Source organism: Podarcis vaucheri (assembly GCF_965113315.1).
Source record: "Podarcis vaucheri genome assembly, chromosome: 3".
NCBI classification, from domain to species: domain Eukaryota; kingdom Metazoa; phylum Chordata; class Lepidosauria; order Squamata; family Lacertidae; genus Podarcis; species Podarcis vaucheri.
In genome coordinates, this window is record NC_138761.1 from 103901750 (window position 1) to 103923128 (window position 21379).

At 44.5% G+C, this 21379-nt stretch overlaps 1 protein-coding gene across 1 annotated transcript; it reads right to left on the minus strand.

The window, feature by feature from the left end:
- Window positions 1-492: 492 nt before the first annotated feature.
- Window positions 493-11896, minus strand: LOC309528260 (glutathione S-transferase-like). The gene is made up of 7 exons (XM_082215675.1): window positions 11732-11896; window positions 7114-7270; window positions 5490-5541; window positions 4034-4166; window positions 3255-3396; window positions 2610-2741; window positions 493-1508 (listed from the first exon to the last, which is right to left on the minus strand). The coding sequence occupies exons 2-7, from the start codon at window positions 7198-7200 to the stop codon at window positions 1386-1388; spliced, it is 669 nt and encodes a 222-aa protein (XP_082071801.1). The 5' UTR covers window positions 7201-7270; window positions 11732-11896; the 3' UTR covers window positions 493-1385.
- Window positions 11897-21379: the final 9483 nt, after the last annotated feature.

Sequence of the window (21379 nt, forward strand, 5' to 3'; positions counted from 1 at the left end):
AAGTCAACATGTATAGGATTGTGCTGTATGATTGAAAACAAACAACTGTCCCTTGAATTGGCAGCCAAATACTGTAGTTTTATTACTTGGGACAGAGATTTTCCATGCAGCTAGGGTTGCCATACGTCTGGGGAAAGCTGGACAAATTGACTCTGGCTGTGACTTGCAGGTTTCCTTTGAACTGTGGGTGGAAGGGAGATGAACACAGCTTCTCTATTCCAGTGTGGACTTTGACTCCCCAGCTGAATTGGGCAGCTTCCAAAGCACTTTGCACTTGAGATAGGCCATTTTCTAAAATGCCAAATTGGAGTCGGGATCAAAATCTGTGATCAGCACATACTGAAGCGTGTAAGATCATGAAAAGTAGGGAGGAAAACCATCTGGGTTGAGATCTAAGCATGCTTACGTGAAATGAGTAGGATTTCCTCCTAAAATCCATGTTTCACAGAGAGATGCATGCTAGCAAACAGTAGTAATAAATACAGCTCAACAGAAAAGAAAGAAATGCATTTTAATTGTTAAGGCAGTTATCCTTGGTAATGATTGAGCTACTACATAGTAACAAATTCAGCGCCTGAATAGATTTGTGTCGTAGGTCAAGGAAGACAAAGGATAATTTAGTAACATAGTAATAATCACTAACAGTACATATGACTGCCTTTGACATGATTCCTACATTTCTCCTGCTGCTGCTGCTCATCTGAAGACATTCTAAGTGGCACATAACCAATTGTTTGTTGACCCTGGCAATGTTTTCCAACGATGGACAAAAATTTAATTTAAACATTTTATTCAATTTTTTTTGGTATATGAATGCATAAAAATCGAAAGGCCTCTGAGTAATCTGCATAAATCTAACTGGATGTTGGGGTTGATATTATAGTACACAACAACAGATTTCTAAAAATTAGTACATAGCCCTGAAATTCATGCAAAATGTTGTAATTCAATTTTAAGGCCTTGTTTGGATCTACCTGGGTTCTCAAGCATCAAAATCATAGGCTCCCCACATGTTTAGCATAAATCCCGATTAATGTAATTGAACTACTTTTGCCACCAGCAAGTTCTGTTTCTGAGCTAATACTGAAAGAACGTACTTTTAGTCTGGATTGAGCAGCATGAAGGGTCTATATAGCCCCATCATTTTCTTATCCCAAACTGGTTTGTACATTATTATTACCCATGGTTATGCCAGGTTTCTGAAAGCATGCCCCCTTACCAGAATGGATTTAAAAGTTGAGTTAGATGTGGGAGTAACTTTTCACAGAATTTGTAATAAAATATCAAGGTGGCTGACAAAAAATTAGCGAAGGTGTATGTGGAGAAGCAGTATAAATCAAGAAAAATAAGGCCACTGTTTGCAGTGATTGTCGTAGCTGAAGTGCTCAGAAGTTGAAAATCTTCCTGATCTGTACAATATACTTTTCATCAAATGGGGGCTTCCTCTGGCTGCCAGGCTGCAAGAATTTCTTAATTGTAGGGATGTTGCTTACTCTTGTCTTGAAGGCCTAGATGAAAAAACAAGAATCTCCTCTAAGAATAAGAAAAACTTCCCAAGATAGATGGGCTTACATTTGAGAAAAAGACCCCATCCATCAGCTTCAAATGTTTGCTTTCCTCTTCCCTCCCCATTCCATTTTCCTTTTGAATCATTGTGAACTTTGGGCAGGGGTTTTGAAAATGTTATATGTTTTCACATGCATTATTATTGTTGTTGTTTCTAGACATGTACAGTGGTACCTCAGGATGCGAACGGGATCTGTTCCAGAGCCCCGTTCACATCCTGAACAGAAAGTAAGACGCAACAGCACGTCTGCGCATGCGCGTGTCGCGTTTTGCTGCTTCCGCGCATGCGCGTGACATCATTTTGACTGTCTGAGCATGTGCGAGCTGCAAAACCCGGAAGTAACACGCTCCGTTCATTCCGGGTGGCTGTGGAGCGCAACCTGAAAATACTTATCCTGAAGCGTATTTATCCCAAGGTATGACTGTACTGAAAATGGAATTCTTTGATTGTCAAATTCTGAGTGGTTGAAATAAAGTTTTAAGCACTATTATGACATGGGAGTTTTGAAAAGCAACCAATCTGCTTAATAATAAGCAGGGGCATATTTTTACAAGCATTGTAAAAGTATTCAGAGATAATTATAAACATGAGTCTAAATCAGTGGAAGAATGCATCTATGGAAAAAGATCTGTGGTCCCATGGTGTTGAATCCACATGTGAAATCTGAACTTTCTCTATAGTCTTTCTACAAGCCCCGCCTCCACCTTTATAATCCGGTGAGCCTTTTTTTGGTCAGGTTGTCTTGTAATGCACCAAACTAAGGCAATTCTAGCCAGGAGATGAAGCACTTTTATCATCAAGCAAAGTTGATGCAGAAGTCTAGATGCCTGACATAAGGACCTAAGACATATCCCCCAGATGGCCACTTGGACTTGCTCTCATACACCACCATAATCACCATCATAGAGATGATGACATGCTAAGTGCGGCACACTCCTATGACTGAAGTTTATCCAGTTGCTGTATTTGCACTCTGTGAATACACACAGTCTTACAGTTTCCGTTCCATCTCATTTCTCAGAACATGTCCTTGTTCACTCACTTGCAGCAGAGGAAAGGCAGAAAGAACATCAGGCTTCATCTCTTCGACCATCAGAATAGCTTCAAGCAGATGGACATCTGCCCAGCTGAACTTCCCACCAACAAGGAAATCTTGTCCATGAGCTTTTAAAACCTGTGTCATACAAAGAAATAGAAGTCAGTGTTGAGGGTTTGTAGACCCCTGGCTCAGACTGGGCCACAGAGGCTCGTTGTGGGTTATTTCTGCTTCTTTTGTGTTTCAGACATGTAAGGCTGAGAGGCAGGCAGGGACTGTCCCATGAGAGTAGCCACTTGGCTTTTTCGTTCAAATATACATTTTACACACCTGCATGTATCCCATTGAATAACACCGAAAGGCCCTCATTGCTGTGATCCTCTGCTCAGTAGCATTGGAACTTGACATCTGGGGTGGGAAACCACATATTTGCTGGACTCCAGCTCCCATCAGCCCAAGCCAGCATGGCCAATGGTCAGGAATTAGGAGAGTTGTAGTCCACAAAGAAATGTTGGTAGACTTGTAGGCTTATTATTCCACATTTAAGTGCTGCTGCAGAATTTTGCTACTGCTATAGATGGTTCTCCCCATACACCTTCAGCAGTTAAGATCTAGCTGCATATTCTACGTTGCTACCTGACAATCCCTTACCTTTTCATAAACTGGGAAGTATCTGGTTGTAGACCTCTCAAAAATTAGGCTGGTCTGCTTTTCTTTGTTCTCAGGGGGCTGGAAAGGGAGCGACATTATCATCCCCATCAGATCAGTTGTTCCTTCCACGTACATGTCAATCCTGAAAGAAGCCATTAGAACAGTTACTTTCTTTTTTGTTCTTCTTGTTGTTGTTGCTGTCAATCAAAATACAAGAAAATCAAAATATAATTACAGCATATTATACGCCCCAAAATTAGAAATACATTAACAATATAACGTATACAGTAAATAAAAAATAGAAACAGATTCAATGATGCTGTTTATCCAAACAGAAATATATATATAATTACTTATGTGACTTTCACCATTCCTAAAAGTATATGCAGGTGAAAAATCATGACCAGTTCTAATACATTTCTGCAGCCCTGTGGAAGGACATATATTTGTGCAACCAGTCAGTTGCAACCCAGCATGAATGATGGGATCTTCCACACATGTATGGAAGGTTAGCATATGGAAGGTTAGCAGGCATGATGCATGATGTGTTTGGCATTATCATGTTATTAGGCAGTTTCCCTCCCCAAGGAGCTTTAGTCTAAATGTTCTTCTAAGAATCACATTGTGACATATAGCTCTGGGAATATAGAGATGCATAAAGAGAAAGATGATTGAATGTTTGCAGTTCAGGGCAGACATTCTGTGTTTTCAGCTTCTGTCAAGAGCTGGCTTTCTATTCAAAAATAAACCTAGAGTGAATTCTACATGTTCATAAGTACAGTGCTCTCTCCTTCAGGTCCTTCCCGTAGAGGTTGTGCTTTGCTGCAATGTAGCTGAGAATAGCTCGCGTCTGCACCATCTTCATCCCATCTATTTCCACCATGGGCACTTGCTGAAACAGGAGCTGTCCACCTTTAAAGGAGAAAAAGATCATAGAATCATAGAATCATAGAATCATAGAGTTGGAAGAGACCACAAGGGCCATCGAGTCCAACCCCCTGCCAAGCAGGAAACGATGGGGGTGAATGATTCAGTTCTCACAAACTTAGTATTTCAGATTGATTCAGCCTGCCTTCTTTGAAAGTTAAAACTGAAGTATTGCAGTCTCTAATAAGGATCACATCTCGGCAGAGCAGCTTTCTTTAGGAAAATGTGGCTCCCCATTGGTTTGTATGATTCAAATAGAGATGCAAAAAGACATCATTTTCCATTCCAGCCTGTATTCATTCCATACACTGTTCCTATTCATCATTCATTTCTCTCTCCATTGTAATGGGTTTTAAAAAGATTTTTTATTGAAAATTTTCGAGATACAATACAATAAAAGACAAAGTAATAAAAAAGAGGAAGCAAAAGGAAAACAAAATGACAAAGACAAAGAAAGAGAAAGAAAGAAAGAAAGAAAGAAAGAGAGAGAGAGAAAGAAAGAGAGAAAGAGAGAAAGCGAGAAAGAGAGAAAGAGAGAAAGAGAGAAAGAAAGAAAGAAAGAAAGAAAGAAAGAAAGAAAGAAAGAGAAAGAAAGAATACAAAGCCCTCTTTAGGTGGATCTTAACCTTTATCTCACACAAAAGTGGATGGACCATCCCATCTCTCACCTGGGGACCCTCCTTTCCCTGCCTCTCACGCAGGATCATTCATCAGCAATCCATTACTTTCCCACTGTGATAAAATTATGTAACTTACAGAATTAGTTACATAGCTTACATTGGTGTTACGTTACGTCATCCCATTCATTTTGGTGCAACCTAAACTCAACACAAATGGGGTGTTTGTAAGTACTTTCAAACTGTTTTCAATGTTGTGTTTTAATATTGCAGCCCCCTCTTTGGGGCCAAAGGGTGAAGAACGGGCAGGAAATAAATAAATAAATACCAATTATGTGTCATTTGCGGACAGAAAGAAACAACAGTGAATCCCAGTCATATTAAGTGGATTGATTTCCATTCTGGACATGGGTAAATACACCAAGCTGGCAATTTCTGCTCCCACTTCCATTTCTGTTGAAATTCTATGACATCCCCAAATCCAAATTCCTTTGTGTTTTTCCTGTGCAAGCGAAAACCAAACCAATTTTTTTTTTTTTACCCATGAAAATAACAGTATTTGTAGACTCTGATGTGGATCCCAACACTAAGTGGTCTCTAAGGTTTTCATTTAAAGAATCAATGGGGGCTCCCCCTTAATTCTTTAAATATATCAGTCCCATGTAGAGAATACCTTCACCCATAGACTTACTTTTCCGTAATTTTTCCAAGTCTTCATTTGTTTCAATGAATTGTTCTTCAAACTGAAACAGAATAGAACAAACAGAATCATGTTTGTTTTTCATGTCCTAATTATCTTGAGAGAAATAGATGCTTGTCATTTTCCTTGACTTTAAAAGAACCTGGAGCTTGGGGGACTGTTTTGATAACCTGCATAATTCAATGCAGCCATTAAATTCCTTTTTCCCTGCCTCACTGCTGTACCCTCGTATTGATTCATATTACAAAATGGATGGTTGGGATGAAAAGGGCCCCTTTGTCTTGGCAGAAATCATGCGCTTGGTCAGTATACAAGGCAGAGTTTCTTTCCTATGTTTATTTTCAGCATGCCACACCCTTCATACGATTCTATCACTTGAAATGACTTCAAAAGACAAACCATCCAACCCACTGAAATGAGATCATATTGAAGATTCTGAAGCATTCCCAGAGACACATTTGTCTTGGCCTTCCCTCTGTAGCTGGGGAGTGTGATCCCTCTCTCTTACATACAGCATTTTCTATTATGCCAAAAATAAATTTTTATATATTCTAAAATATACCCCACAGGTTCTCTCTTTTTAAAATATACTTGGAGTCGAGAGCAGATTTCATGCTCTTTATTCAGCTCATAGTGGTGAGGAGGAATGGAAGTTCCCCCAGAATGTCTGCTTTATATACATTATTTACACAATGGGCCCCACGTGATTGGCTAATTCCGGGATTCTGCTGTAGGCCTGTCAGGTTGCGGATTCACTTCCACCTGGAGCTGGATTGGGTGGCTCCTGTGGACCAATCAGACTGCTGCATTCTGAATCCTATTGTTCTAGGACCAATCAGACTGCTGCATTTTGGATCCTATTCAACTCAGTACATAACAGGTTTGCATGCATTTCTCTGAACTATATGGCTGATTAGATGACCTATATTCACTTGCCTGGGAGTACAGCCCACCAAACCCATTGGGATTCCCATTTAAGTCAACATGTATAGGATTGTGCTGTATGATTGAAAACAAACAACTGTCCCTTGAATTGGCAGCCAAATAGTTTTATTACTTGGGACAGAGATTTTCCATGCAGCTAGGGTTGCCATACGTCTGGGGAAAGCTGGACATGTCATCTTTTAGAGGGCCGACATGCTGCTGCCAGCCTGAGCTGAGGACTAAGAGGCGCATGGCTGTGGCGGCAGCCCCAGCTCAGACTGGCAGTGGCTCGGGCTGTCCTCCTTTTTGCTCTTCAAGATATGGCAACCCTAGATTAACATCAGAGTCTTGTGGCATCTTAAAGCTGCACAGAGTGGCTGGGGCAACCCAGTCAGATGATCAGCATATAAACAACAACAACAACAACTAATAATAATAATAATAATTTTAGTATGGCATAATTTTTCATGGACTACAGTCCACTTCATCAGATGCTTAAAACATTCTCCTGAGTTGCAGCAGGAGTGTATGTGTTTGTGTATACAGACACACAAACATACAGAGAGAATTGTGTTAATAGCACAACATACTGCACATATATTCAGCTGTGTGTGCAAAAGAGGCCATTCATCTTAACTATTGCTAGTTCATTCATCCAGCACTGCCTCCCCGCTTTTATGGTCACACAAACCTCCACTCCAGCTGCTGCAAGGAGCCAGCGTATAGATTCCATCTTCCCTCTCCCTCGGACATAGTGCAACTTGGGTTTCCCAGCCATCTTTTCAGCCTTCTACTTTGTCAAGTACTGCACAACTGAGTTTCGCAGTAGAACAATGTTATGGACTGTCCTAAAATGGAAGATACAGAAAACTGGGGATTAAACAGACAGAACATTGGAAGTGTTGGGATACAACTCCGCTTGTATTGGAGGCTGGTGGGTCTGCACGGAGAGAAAGAAGATAGAGAGGAAACCTCGTGGCTTCCTAGATTGTCCTTCCTTTAATATGTGCTGACCTTTCCTCAGGTGCTAGACTGATGCACTCACTCTAGCTGACCTCATTTCCTACGGCTCCCACTCTTATCTTGAGAGAGGAGACATTGTTATGTTTCTCTTGCTGAGAACAAAGAGCAGGCATGGCACTCTTTTTCTCCCTCCACTTTAGTTAGCTAGAACTAGGATCTTTTCTATCAAGCATGTACTGTATTTTTCGCTCTATAAGATGCATCAGACCACAAGACGCACCTAGTTTTGGGAGGAGCAAAACAAGAAAAAAAATATTCTGAATCCCAGAAGCCAGAACAGCAAGAGGGATCGCTGCGCAGCGAAAGCAGCGATCCCTCTTGCTGTTCTGGCTTCTGGTATAGCTGCGCAGCTTGCATTCGCTCCATAAGACACATACACATTTCCCCTTACTTTTTAGGAGAGAAAAAGTGAGTCTTATAGGGCAAAAAATACGGTATTTCCGTTAATAAACTTGTCTTTCCTAAACTCAGAGCCTCGGTGTGATTGCATCAAGGGTAAGGCATGCTCCTCATTGTTAAGTTCATCTTTTAATGACCATGCACTTAAACTCCGTCTCCCATCATTCAGCAGGTAGACTGCTCTGACTTTGTGCTGGGCGACAGTTTTATCTGTCGAATTTCCACCTCTCATACAGTTGTTAAAGGCACAAAGCATACAGTTATCTACCTTTCAGGCCTTGGAAATAGAATGGGGATGTATGACTAAGCAGATCTGAGCAGCTTAAAACTGAGCTGTTGAACAAGCACACATAGAATCATAGAATCTTAGAATTGGAAGGAACCACTAGGATCATCTAGTCCAGCCCCCTAAAATGCATGAATCTTTTGCCCAACATGAGTCTCGAACCCACAACCCTGAGATTTAGAGCTTCATGCTCTACCCACTGAGCTATCCCAGACCCTCTCTGCTTCTCTGCAGTTTCTTTGTTGATTTTGGATCTTTCTCTCAGGTCAGATACACAGAGTGAACTATGCCACCAACCCAAGTTCTTGTAGCTGCTCCCTCTCTGTCCTTCTTCCAGCTTTGAATTGGCTATGGAGAGGGCCAGAATTGATCTCAGAGGCTTGCAGTTGATGATGAACTGCCCCGAGACCTCCAGGTATAGGGCGGTAAATAAATGCAATAAAGAAATAATAATGGTGATGATGATCTGTTAAATACAATCTGGATTTTAGTATGCTGCAGCATGACCTTGCAATTAAGTTAACCATTTACCTTAAGTACGGGTTTATGTACCCTGAACCATTTGATAGTGATAGCTGTTGCAACCAGAGCGGCCAACTTTTGAACTGAACACAAAAAGAGTTCCGCTGGATCAGGCCAATGGCCAGCATCTTGTTCTACAGTGGCTAGCCAGATTTCTATGAGAAGCTTGCAAGCAGAACCTGGAAAAAACCAGTACTCTCCCCTCGTATTGTTTCCAGTAACTGGTATTCAGAAACAGGCTGCCTATGACAGTGGAGGTAGAATTACCTCTGTGTGATCAGACCGTGGACTTCCTCTTGAGCTCACCTTTGCTTATTACATTGCCTGAACTATTGCCTCTGTGTGACCTGACCTTGGACTGTCTCTTGACCTTGACCTTGCCTGAATTACTAGCTGGGTGTCCAGTACCTGGATTGCTTTGTGGCCTAATTATGGACCCTTTCCAGCTGGGAGACCTGGCCTGGAACTCTCCCAGTCTTCAGCTTCATTGAATGTCCTCAGGTTCCAGCATTGTGTGTGTGTGTGTGTGTGTGTGACTCCTCTATCCACTTTCTCTACACCATGCATAATTTTATATATGTCTATCATAATTTTATACACCTCCATTTGCTCCTGTAGCTGTGCCTTTAATGGTCACGTGGTGTCCTATAATAGTACTACTCTCCTCTGCCTTGTATCCTGGAGTACTGTATCCAGTTATGGACACCACAGTTTAAGAAGGTTATTGACAAGCTGAAACGTGTGCAGAGGAGGGTGGACAAGTTGATACAGGATCTAGAAAGGAAGCCTTATGAGCAGGCATAGGCAAACTCAGCCCTCCAGATGTTTTGGGACTACAACTCCCATCATCCCTTGCCAACAGGACCAGTGGTCAGGGATGATGGGCGTTGTAGTCCCAAAACATCTGGAGGGCCAAGTTTGCCTATGCCTGCTTATGAGGAACAGTTGAGAGAGCTAGGTATGTTTAGCCTGGAAAAGAGAAGACTGAGAGCCCTTCAATACCTGAAGGGCTGCCACATGGAAGATGAAGCAAAATGTGCCCAAGGCCCTATAAACTAGGGATTGTCATTTGATATAGCATGCCTGTTCATTCAGCTTTCATTCAATCTTGAACCCCTCCCGGTTCACTACAGTTTCAGCATTTTGTTGTTCTTGCAGTTTGCTGTGCAGCAGGGCTTGTAATCCATTTAGAAATGTTTGAGCCAACTTATGTAACAAGGAGGTGTCCACTTACGAAATCAGCTGGGTTCTGTAACCTGACTTCTCTGACTCATATCAGATGTGCATATATACTGCATGGGTTGCAATGTGAATATTCAGAATACTGTCTTGATACATTCCCCTTTCGTTTCCCCGCAACCTGCTGTCTGAGTGTGTTCAATGTGTTTGGTCCTTTGTGTTTTCTTTTTCTTTTTAATAAATAATTTTTATTAATTTTCCAACATACATTTATAATATCCAATCTAAATTTATCACATATTTTCTCTTTTGGACTTCCTTCAGCCTCTCTAACAATCATCCATTATTCAGTTTTTTAATTACACATTTCCTAATTTTTATATTGCATTTTATATACCTTCACCCTCTTATTTTTCTTCAACACAATATTCCTCAAACATTCACAGAGCTTCTTGATCGTGTTTTCTGCTTTGGGTTCAAAAGAGCACTTGCTATTCTTGTTGGAAGTGGTCTAGACACCTCAGGTTATTACAGCTAGCCAGTGGGAGGCAGTTGCCCCACTTTTGTGGTGCCTATAGCCCCTCTGGACAGCAATAATATGCAGCAGGGCTTGTAATCCATTTAGAAATGTGCACTGGGAAAACCCTGCAAAACAAACTCAGGCTGAATAAACCCAACACAAATGCACTATTATTGTTTCAGAACATACTGCACAATACAGCCACAAAAAACCGCCAGCAGTCTGGAGGGGTCTCTTGTCTCCCAGGTCCAACACTTTAATCGCTACACCACACTGAAAGTTGTTTGTAAGAGAGGATTTAAAAAATAAAATAAAAAATAAAGGGAGGGAACACATTCTTCCCCCACAGATTTATAGCTTGGACAGAACTATCCATTTGGTAATATGTATGTGTGAATTGGAAACTGTGCGCTTCCTAATTTGAGAAGAAATTAAAATTTTAAACAGCAAATAGAACTTCTGAAACAATTGGTTTCCTTAAAGGTCATGGAAGGAAAGTTTCCCCTCCTCCTCCTAGCAGCCATCTGACACTTCCCCCAAAAGCTTCCTGGAAAAGTCATCCCTAACCACTTCCCCTCTCTCTTGGCATATTACTATTGTCAGCTTATTCTTGTAGCAGTTGGTAAATTGTTCCAATTAATTCTCTGCGAAGCCCGCCTCACTCTCTTCCCTGCAACATACCACAAAACCCCAGAATAGTGGACCTTGTTTGCTTTATCCAGCTTCTTCCCCGTTCCTCTTTTTTCCCTCTCTGTCCCTCCCAACACCCTTCACAGCTCAGGAAAAGAAACTCCGGTGATCCAACGTCTAAGTTTGCAGTTACTTCCCAGCCATGATATATTCCCTATCAAAGCTGCCTATCCAATTTGCTTACCCAGCTAGATTTAATTCTTGCTAACATTTGCCTTCACTTTTTTAGATTCTACTTCTCGACTCTCTAAAATCCCTCTTCCCCTTTCCCTTCTCCAGCACAGCAAGCTAGACTTTGGCAGATGTCAAGTTTATTTTAAACAGCTGAACTCCTCGCCCCATTTCCCCTCCCTACCAGCCCTCATTTATATGGCAGGAAAGTAGCGTCTGATCCTGAATAGTTACTTCCAAGCTTCTTGTTTTGACTTCCCTTCCACCCACTGTACTGTAGTTTCTGCATTCTGCTTTCCTTTTCTTTCCCTCCACGCTTTAAAATCCCACCGTCCTGCTTTCGAAAAGAAAAAAAAGCCCTTGTTCTCCTTTGCCCATCTCTACTGCAGCTAATGTCTGCTAAAGTGGATTTTTTAAAAATGCAAATCTGTCACCTTTGCTGCACTTCTCCCTGGTTTAAATTACTTCCCACATAGCTGAGTGCAGAAAGCAAAGCACTTCACATTTTCCAGTACTAACCTCCAAACCTGAATCCCCTTCCAGGGTCTAGGCAAAGAAACTTCAAAAGGCTTTGTTTGGTTTGGTTTTGGTTTTTATTCCACCTTCTCCGAATATTTGCACGGGGGGGGGGGTTATCCTGTGACAAAAGCACAACGCCTGCTGCACAGATCCAATCAGCTTTGCCTGAGTTGCCCACAACTTTCTGACACTTGAGTCTCTCTCGCCCACCCTTGCAGACGGGGAGGAGGAAATCTCTGCAGCGTCAGGACTCAGCTGTACAGTAGTCCTATAAAATTCCTGAGGCGTGGCTCCGCTCTCGACAGAGAATATTCTGGATACTCATAGAATCATAGAATCATAGAGTTGGAAGAGACCACAAGGGCCATCGAGTCCAACCCCCTGCCAAGCAGGAAACACCATCAGAGCACTCCTGACATATGGTTGTCAAGCCTCTGCTTAAAGACCTCCAAAGTAGGAGACTCCACCACACTCCTTGGCAGCAAATTCCACTGTCGAACAGCTCTTACTGTCAGGAAGTTCTTCCGAATGTTTAGGTGGAATCTTCTTTCTTGTAGTTTGGATCCATTGCTCCGTGTCCGCTTCTCTGGAGCAGCAGAAAACAACCTTTCTCCCTCCTCTATGTGACATCCTTTTATATATTTGAACATGGCTATCATATCACCCCTTAACCTCCTCTTCTCCAGGCTAAACATGCCCAGCTCCCTTAGCCGTTCCTCATAAGGCATCGTTTCCAGGCCTTTGACCATTTTGGTTGCCCTCCTCTGGACACGTTCCAGTTTGTCAGTGTCCTTCTTGAATTGTGGTGCCCAGAACTGGACACAGTACTCCAGGTGTGGTCTGACCAGAGCAGAATACAGTGGCACTATTACTTCCCTTGATCTAGATGCTATACTCCTATTGATGCAGCCCAGAATTGAATTGGCTTTTTTAGCTGCCGCGTCACACTGTTGGCTCATGTCAAGTTTGTGGTCAACCAAGACTCCTAGATCCTTTTCACATGTACTGCTCTCAAGCCAGGTGTCACCCATCTTGTATTTGTGCCTCTCATTTTTTTTGCCCAAGTGCAATACTTTACATTTCTCCCTGTTAAAATTCATCTTGTTTGTTTTGGCCCAGTTCTCTAATCTGTCAAGGTCGTTTTGAAGTGTGATCCTGTCCTCTGGGGTGTTAGCCACCCCTCCCAGTTTGGTGTCATCTGCAAATTTGATCAGGATGCCCTTGAGTCCATCATCCAAGTCGTTGATAAAGATGTTGAATAAGACCGGGCCCAAGACAGAACCCTGTGGCACCCCACTAGTCACTCTTCTCCAGGATGAAGAGGAACCATTGATGAGCACCCTTTGGGTTCGGGCAGTCAGCCAGTTACAAATCCACTGAGTGGTAGCATAGTCAAGACCGCATTTTACCAGCTTCTTTACAAGAATATCATGGGGCACCTTGTCAAATGCCTTGCTGAAATCAAGGTAGGCTACATCCACTGCGTTCCCTTCATCTACCAGGCTTGTAATTCTGTCAAAAAACGAGATCAGGTTAGTCTGACATGACTTATTTTTCAGAAATCCATGCTGACTATTGGTGATCACAGCATTCCTTTCTAGGTGCTCACAGACTGTTTGCTTAATGATCTGTTCCAGAATCTTCCCTGGTATTGATGTCAGACTGACTGGGCGGTAATTATTTGGGTCCTCTCTTTTCCCCTTTTTGAAAATAGGGACAACATTTGCCCTCCTCCTAGTTTATTGTGGACAGAGTTCACTTCATCAGACACTTTCTATGTTATCCGTGTGTGTGTGTGGGTGGGTGGGTGGGTGTGTAAAAAAGATAAAAATTGAAATGCTCATACACAGTGCTATTTTTGTAGAAAAACAGGTGCCAGAGCTCACCATAAACTTCCCCCCATGTTCTCTTAGAAGGAGGTTGGCACCCACCTGAGAGATGCTGGAACTGAGTTCTAGCAAGTTCTGGCTGGGGGAAAAAGCCCTGCTCGTATGCTGATAAATTGTAAAATGCCTCACCGCTTCCCTCTTCCAGCACCCATTCCCCTATTGCTACTGAATTTGTAATAAACAGTTATGTGGGTGAGAAAACCTGACTGACAAGACTTGTTTTGCAATGTAGTCATTTGATTGGATTGGAAAATAAAAATATTGCTCAGAGAAAAAGGGAAGGGGAGAAGAAAGACCTTATACTTATAAACAAGGCTTTTCTTGTGTTGAAGGTGCTTACTGGTATGCAGTAGTGGCCATCTTTTGCTGCCCACGGCAGCCATTTTGTGCTAGCACCTAGAGCAATTTTGTCAATATATGAGTCCTGGCACCTCTCTTTCTTTCTTTTTCAACCAAAAGGTTATGATACTACGATCCTACTACGTATAGCCCCGCTGAATCCAGTAAATCAATCTTGATTTTTAAAAAAAGACTCCTTTCATTCCTCACTTGAAACAGACAGTATTGATCCCACCAGCAGGAAGAAAGGAGCAGAAGCCGGGACAACTGTAAAGCAGATAAATATTTTGCTGCCATTTGCGTGTTGAGTTCCACAGTGCCACCCCCCAAATAATTACACACTTCACACATCAATTTTGTTTAAGGTTTTTGGCATAATTTTGGCCACAACTTTATTCAAATACAAAAAATGTGAGTGGTTGCTTAGGCATTGGTGACTATCTGTCCTTGCCCCCACAGGACAGAGCTGGCACTTCCGGACTCCACCGGAAGCCAGAGTGGGAAACAAGTATTGGGTGAGAAATGAGGCTGGGAATCAATCCAACACTTCTCACCCTCATGTTCCGGTGGGGCTTGCACGGCCCAAGCCCGGCTCCACGGACAGGACGAAAGAATGGCAAGCCCCTGGATTCCTTTAACGGAATTCCCTTTCCGCATCATTTGGAGGGGTAGGCACTTACCCCTCCAAGCACCAATTAACCAATGCCTAACCGCCAACCTTACAAGTTGTGACGATTTGCTACGCAGTAGGCAAAAACCAAATGGCACCAGCCAATCAGCCAGATGGCAAAATTCCTACCGTGCCCCCGCACCAAGGCGAACGACACCATGACAGGCATAGCAAGGTCAAGCGATCAGCTTAAATAAAAAAACCCCCCTATTAAAGGGAGGGAGGGCGGGTGATCCGATGCAAAACGGCCAAGAGGACGTCCCTACGTCTGGCCCTTCTATTTATAACTTCTGACTCCTCCTCCAAATTGGTAACAATCATATTTCCCCAGCAACCCGATTAACCCTAAAGGCCAGGGTTGCAGATTAATTTGCCTAGTCATGGCTGGGCGGCCTGTTCCCCAACCGCAACACGTGCTCTCTGTTAGGGAGAACACGCTTTGCGTGTTGAGTTCCACAGTGCCACCCCCCAAATAATTACACACTTCACACATCAATTTTGTTTAAGGTTTTTGGCATAATTTTGGCCACAACTTTATTCAAATACAAAAAATGTGAGTGGTTGCTTAGGCATTGGTGACTATCTGTCCTTGCCCCCACAGGACAGAGCTGGCACTTCCGGACTCCACCGGAAGCCAGAGTGGGAAACAAGTATTGGGTGAGAAATGAGGCTGGGAATCAATCCAACACTTCTCACCCTCATGTTCCGGTGGGGCTTGCACGGCCCAAGTCCGGCTCCACGGACAGGACGAAAGAATGGCAAGCCCCTGGATTCCTTTAACGGAATTCCCTTTCCGCATCATTTGGAGGGGTAGGCACTTACCCCTCCAAGCACCAATTAACCAATGCCTAACCGCCATGGAGCCTCCAGCTCACCGCCAAACCACTCACAGCCCCAACCAAGACCTCAGCTTGGCAGCCACCGCACCTAACCAAGCCTCATTCCCTGAAGCAGAAAGGTGCACGCCATCATCTCGGAAAAAGGATGGCATCTTAAAAAGAATCGCAGGGTGAGAAATCACATCTCCACCCAGCTCAGCAATTCCGGTGTGTCACAGCTGAATTGATGCGCTTTCTGGCCCTTTCTGTGGCGACTGGGCAATGACTGCCCCTCCAGACGCATCGTTGCAAAAGCTGAGACCAAAATATCATTGCTGTAGGCACCATTGCCCGCAATGTCCCCAAGTCCGTCCAAATTGCAGCACGCAGTGAAGAACGGCCCATAGCCACCAGGTCGTTCTCTCCCAGCTGTATTAAACCAAGACCTCAGCTTGGCCACCACCGCACCAATCCAAGCCTCATTCCCTGAAGCAGAAAGGTGCACGCCATCAGCTCGGAAAAAGGATGGCCTCTCAAAAAGAATCTCGGGGTGGGAAATCACATCTCCACCCAGCTCAAAAATCTTTTTTGAAACAGCAGAATTGATGAGTTTTCTGGCCCTTTCAGTGGCAGCTGGGCAACGACTGCCCCTCCAAATGCGTCGTTGCAAAAGCTTTGACCAGAAAATTTTTTGCTGTTGGCACCATTGCCCGCAGCGTCTCCAGGTCACCCAAAATCGCAGCACGTAGCGAAAAACAGTCCATGGCCACACAGGTCATTCTCACCCAGCTGCACCCCAACAGCAGTGGGCGGCCCTTCCAGCAGCACCTGCCTCCGAATCAGCAGCAGGAATTCTGGCCAGCGCATTCCCCGTCTAGACAGCCAAGGCAACTGCACATGGAGGAAGGCCGAGACCCGGTCCCAATCCGGACTGCCGTGCACTGATGCCAGCCCAATGCATGATGCTGTGCCCCACCATCCAGATGCGGACAGCTGCTAAACCTAAGATAAAACAAGCAAAAATTGTAAGACACCAATAATATTAACGAACATAACCTTTGAATGCATTCGATTTCCAACGACCTGTATTTTATTTCCACCGCCTTATTAACATGCTTTCCGGCCTTCTTGGTGGTAGTTTGTCTAGGCATTGGTTCCCGACTAGCTGCACCTGACCTCAGCAGGGCAGCACTGACGACTGGGCCCCACCATATCGTCAGTACCAGCAAACATTGTGGGGGAGCAATGAATCCCAAGGCAATCGCATCCCGCCAGGTGTCGTTCCCCATAGGGGACAGATGCACCCCATCTGCCCTAAAGAGGGCAACAGCCTTGAAGAAAATTAGGAGGGTGCAATATTACAGAACCACCTAAAGCAAGGACCTATTTTATTTTATTTGTTATTTTATTAACTTTATTTATTTTCTTTATTTTATTCTATTATCCACCGCCTTATTAACATGCTTTCTGGCCTGCTCAGTGGTAGTTTGTCTAGGCATTGGGTCCCAACTAACTGCACCTGACCTCAGCAGGGCAGCACTGACGACTGGGCCCCACCATATTGTCAGTTCCAGTAAACAGCATGGGGGAGCAATGAACCAGGATCAGACTCAAGCTCACCCCAAATGCTCCCAGGGACTCTTGCATGGCCCTACCCCTCAAAAGGGGTCGACAAAAGCATGGCGAATCCTTGGATTCCCTTAATGGAACATCTTTGCGCATTGGAGGGGACAGGTGCTCCAACCCCCCCTCCAGACCACCTTGAACCAATGCCTTAAATTATTTTGAGTCCAGGGAGAGCTGCCATCAACTCAATCCAAGCCCTCTTGCATGCAGGAATGCAAACTTATGCTGGAGGAAGACAGCAAACATTCTCGCCCAGCTGTACCACCAGCACTGCGGGAGGACCTGCACAGGTCACACTCGACCGCACCAAAGGAAGGATCTCCTCCCAAAGCATTCCCCATCTAGACATCCTGTATATGTTCACATGGGCAGGAAGACTGAGATGACGCCCCAGTCCAAACTCGTCAACATGCTTGCCAGCCTAGTGTACAATGCTGTGGCCCAAATGTGCACAGCTGCTCCTATGAAAAAAGGAAATAACAGACAAGCATCGGCACAGACATCATTGTGACACTTCCTGATATAACCCTTGTCAGCGTCAGACTTCCAATGACCCATATTCACAATCCTGTCTACTGACAGGCACCCAGTGTGCAGCCGTTGCAGCAGCACCTAATCGTAAGGAATGAGGAGTGTTCAGCGGTAAGCAAGCCGCAGGCTGTAATAACTGGTGCACGACGTAAGCACATTGGTGCCTGGCTAACGGGAACCCATTTTAATGCACTAGGAGCGGGCAAGCCCCCAGGGAATAAAAAGCCAAATATTCTGTTATCCGGGCAAGGGCCCTCCTCACCTGTGGCGGGAAGCCTGATTGTGGCACTCCTGTCCACTAAGTCTGTTTTAGAGTTACCAACTCTAATGACAAGCTCCAAAGGATAAGGAAAAGTCCAGAAGCAATAAGCCTCCAGACTCTCAGCCCCGTGCTGGCTCCAACAACCATTTTCCCAACCCTCAGTGCGAAAATGCAATGGACTGCTGAAAGGAGTCTCACCTTGATGTTTAACCAGCAGACAAGTTTTAACTTGTTGCAGATACTGCATAGGTAAAAATTGACTGACTTCCCGCCCACTGTCCTATGAGGTTGGAGGTTCCAACCTTCCAAGGCCCTGTGCACTGCAAACTTTATACAAGGGTCTCTGAAAAATAAAGCTTCAATGTAACAGACATTGCAGCGGACTGAATTCGGATAGTTATAACCGCATGCCCAATCTGCAGCAGGTGGACCAAATACTGCAGGATCTGCTCAGAGGATGGGGGCAAATTCTTCTGAATGGCCGAGAACTGCCAGCTTAAGGCTAAGAAATCCATCCAGGCCTTCCCATAAGAGGTAAAAGCAAAAGGGGAAATGGAAACTGCCGCTCTCTGTAATTACTAATTGTTGTCAAAATGCCACAGGTGGTCTGGAAAAGTCTGGCAATAGCTGAGTCTGGAGCCCAGGATCTGAAGCGCTTCATCTGAAAATCGGATAGTGTTTCAGTGTAATTTGGAGCGTAGAAAGCACAATATTAAACCTTAAGTGGCGCAGCTTGAAAGCATGAGCGGAGGGGCGGAGACTGTGCTAGAGTGTGAGGACTGTTTAGCCAAGACCTCACCACTACCTGGTTATCAGACCAAAAGCAGATCCGATGGTCACTGAACTCCTCGGGCCACATGTGAACTGCTACTACAATGGGGAAAACTCAAGAAAAGTTATGTCACATGATTGCCTCACCACACCTGGCTTGAGGCCATAGCTTTGCACACCAGCAGCCCTTGAAATAAAAACCAAAGGGCAAAGATCCAGCAGCACCAGCATGAACCTGAAAATCCCTGTGCGGGTTCAAGGTATCCTGCCATGGCGAACTACTATTGCATACATTCAGGAATTGCTACCATCGCCTGATATCTGCCTTCACCACACTTGGTAGGCATACACAAAGGTAAGGGGACCTCTGTCAGCATCGCCCGTGAGCCAGTGCCACCAACTGGACTCATCCACTTCAGCCCCAACTGGGCTAGGCGAGCTGGGTAGCACTTCCAGAGACCACCTTCTGCACAGGAACAGGTCAAAGTGCTGTGGACTCACAGCTTAGAGTTGTGAGCACCGGATTCACTCCCACAAAAAGACAGTCGTCACACAGCAGAGTACAGCAGAGTCTAGCAGAGTATATAAACAACTCAGAGAGCAGCTCTGTAGAATATCTTCTTTATTCTATCTACAACTATACAAACTATATACAGAGCTTAATAGGTCTAAGCATAAATAAATGCTGCACTGCACTGAGTGTCTGCAGCTGCCCTTAGCAGCAACCTTATCTCTACACATGATCTCTAACACTCAGTCTCTCTCTCTCTCTGACACTGACTGACTGACTGATTTGGTGCTGGAGCAGAATAAGTAGAGACCAGAACACGCCTCCTCCTCTCTGGAAAATCAGCAGACTCCTCAGGAGATTCTTGGATATGGGAGGGGTGAAATCTAGGCAGCCTGGCCTAGTGGGAAGATTAGTTAAGTGACCCAGCAAGATCGGATCTGGTGAAGCATCACTTGCTACAGAGGAAGTATTACAAAATAACTTCCTTCAAGGCAGACAGCTTCTCCATAGGCAAGTGGTATGTTTTAGCAACGATATCCAACTGGATCCCTAAATAAAATGGGAATATGGGCAAAAGGTATTGAGCTATTGCTTGCCAGCTTCCAGCCCCCGCTTAGGCAGGGGGCATCTTGTGCTGCCATCATGATATGTAAATTTACAGGGCCGACGCTGGCCAGAACCCCTAAAGAAGTCCCAACCAAGCTGCCGCCGAGCCAGCTTCCTTTTCAGACACACACTCTGTGCAATGCAAAAAACACACTCTGTGCAGTGCACACACTCTCCATGCAATGCAACTACACACTCCGTGCAATGCAAAAAACACGCTCTGTGCAGTGCAACTACACACTCCGTGCAATGCACACACAAACCCTCCGTGCAATGCAACTACACACTCCGTTCAATGCAACTACACACTCCGTGCAATGCAAAACACACTCCCTGCAATGCACACACCCTTCATGCAATGCAACTACACTCCATGCAATGTAACTACACACTCCGTGCACTGCACACACCCTCCATTCAATGCAACTACATACTCCGTGCAATGCACACACACTCCGTGCAATGCAAAAAAAAACACACACTCTGTGCAATGCAACAACACACTCCCTGCAATGCAACTACACACTCCGTGCAATGCACACACACCCTCCATGCAATGCACACGCTCGGTGCAATGCCACTGCAAATCTCCTAGCAATGCAATGCAATTGCAGCCCATGCTCTGCAACGCAAACTGCAATGCGGGCACGCAAGGTGCTTTCTCCCAGTTGCATATTGCAAACGTGGCGCCCGTTACATCCCTTGCAGTGAGGTAACCACCAAAAGGACCTAAGTGTCCAGGTAGAGCAATGGGGGAGCATGCAGCTGTCCCATACAGGGACCAATCCTGCAACCTAGGCATTACCGGCACTATCCGCTGACCCAGTGAAACCAATGCTTCATGGACCACATGGGGACACTATTCAGGCCGGAAACACTTCCAGGCCATCGAATTCTAGGGCAAAGCCCTAGGATCACCTGCTAGGCCAGGCATAAATGTTTCCAGTGAAATAGCAGAGTTGATGTAGCCCCCAGCTTGTCCAGGTACCCCTGCTTGCCCTTTTTGAGGGAAGCACCCCTTCAAGAAACCCAAAGTTCTTTTATCACAAATGGGCCGCTTAAGGAAAATAAACTTGTTCAGAAACAGCATAGTTCAAGAGCATATACAGAGTGCTCATAGTCCTTGGAGGCACAGAGAGCCATAAAGCCAACCTTCGGGGATACTATAAACGAAAGTGATACCAGCTAAGCTGGGAACAGCCCTGACTAGCCCCACAATTTCAACAAGAGAAATGGGGGAAACCTTTTTGCGAAAGAAAGCCCCTAACGGGGGGCTCTCTCCCTATTGGGAAAGGCAAGCCACAGATACAGGGAGAATCTTCCCACAGGGCAGGGTAAGGGGTGGGGTGGGAAATTGAACAGGAAAAGGGGGGAATTAAATTATTTAAGGGACTAGAGAGGATTAAAAAGAAAGGGGGAAATAAAGGGGGGAATTAAATTATTTAAGGGACTAGAGAGGATTAAAAGAAAGGGGAAATAAAAAATAAAGAAATGTAACCAGACAATGAGAAGATTGTCCAAGTGCTCCATCTGATCCGATGCAAAACGGCCAAGAGGACGTCCCTACGTCTGGCCCTTCTATTTATAACTTCTGACTCCTCCTCCAAATTGGTAACAATCATATT

Excerpts from the sequence above, each read along its gene's own strand:
- LOC309528260 (XM_082215675.1), bottom strand. The coding sequence starts at position 7,200 with ATGGCTGGGAAACCCAAGTTGCACTATGTCCGAGGGAGAGGGAAGATG. Across the intron at positions 3,397-4,033 it reads GACCTGAAGGAGAGAGCACT|GATTGACATGTACGTGGAAG; the intron begins GTACTTATGAAC and ends GGCTTCTTTCAG. Across the intron at positions 2,742-3,254 it reads ACTTCCCAGTTTATGAAAAG|GTTTTAAAAGCTCATGGACA; the intron begins GTAAGGGATTGT and ends TGTATGACACAG.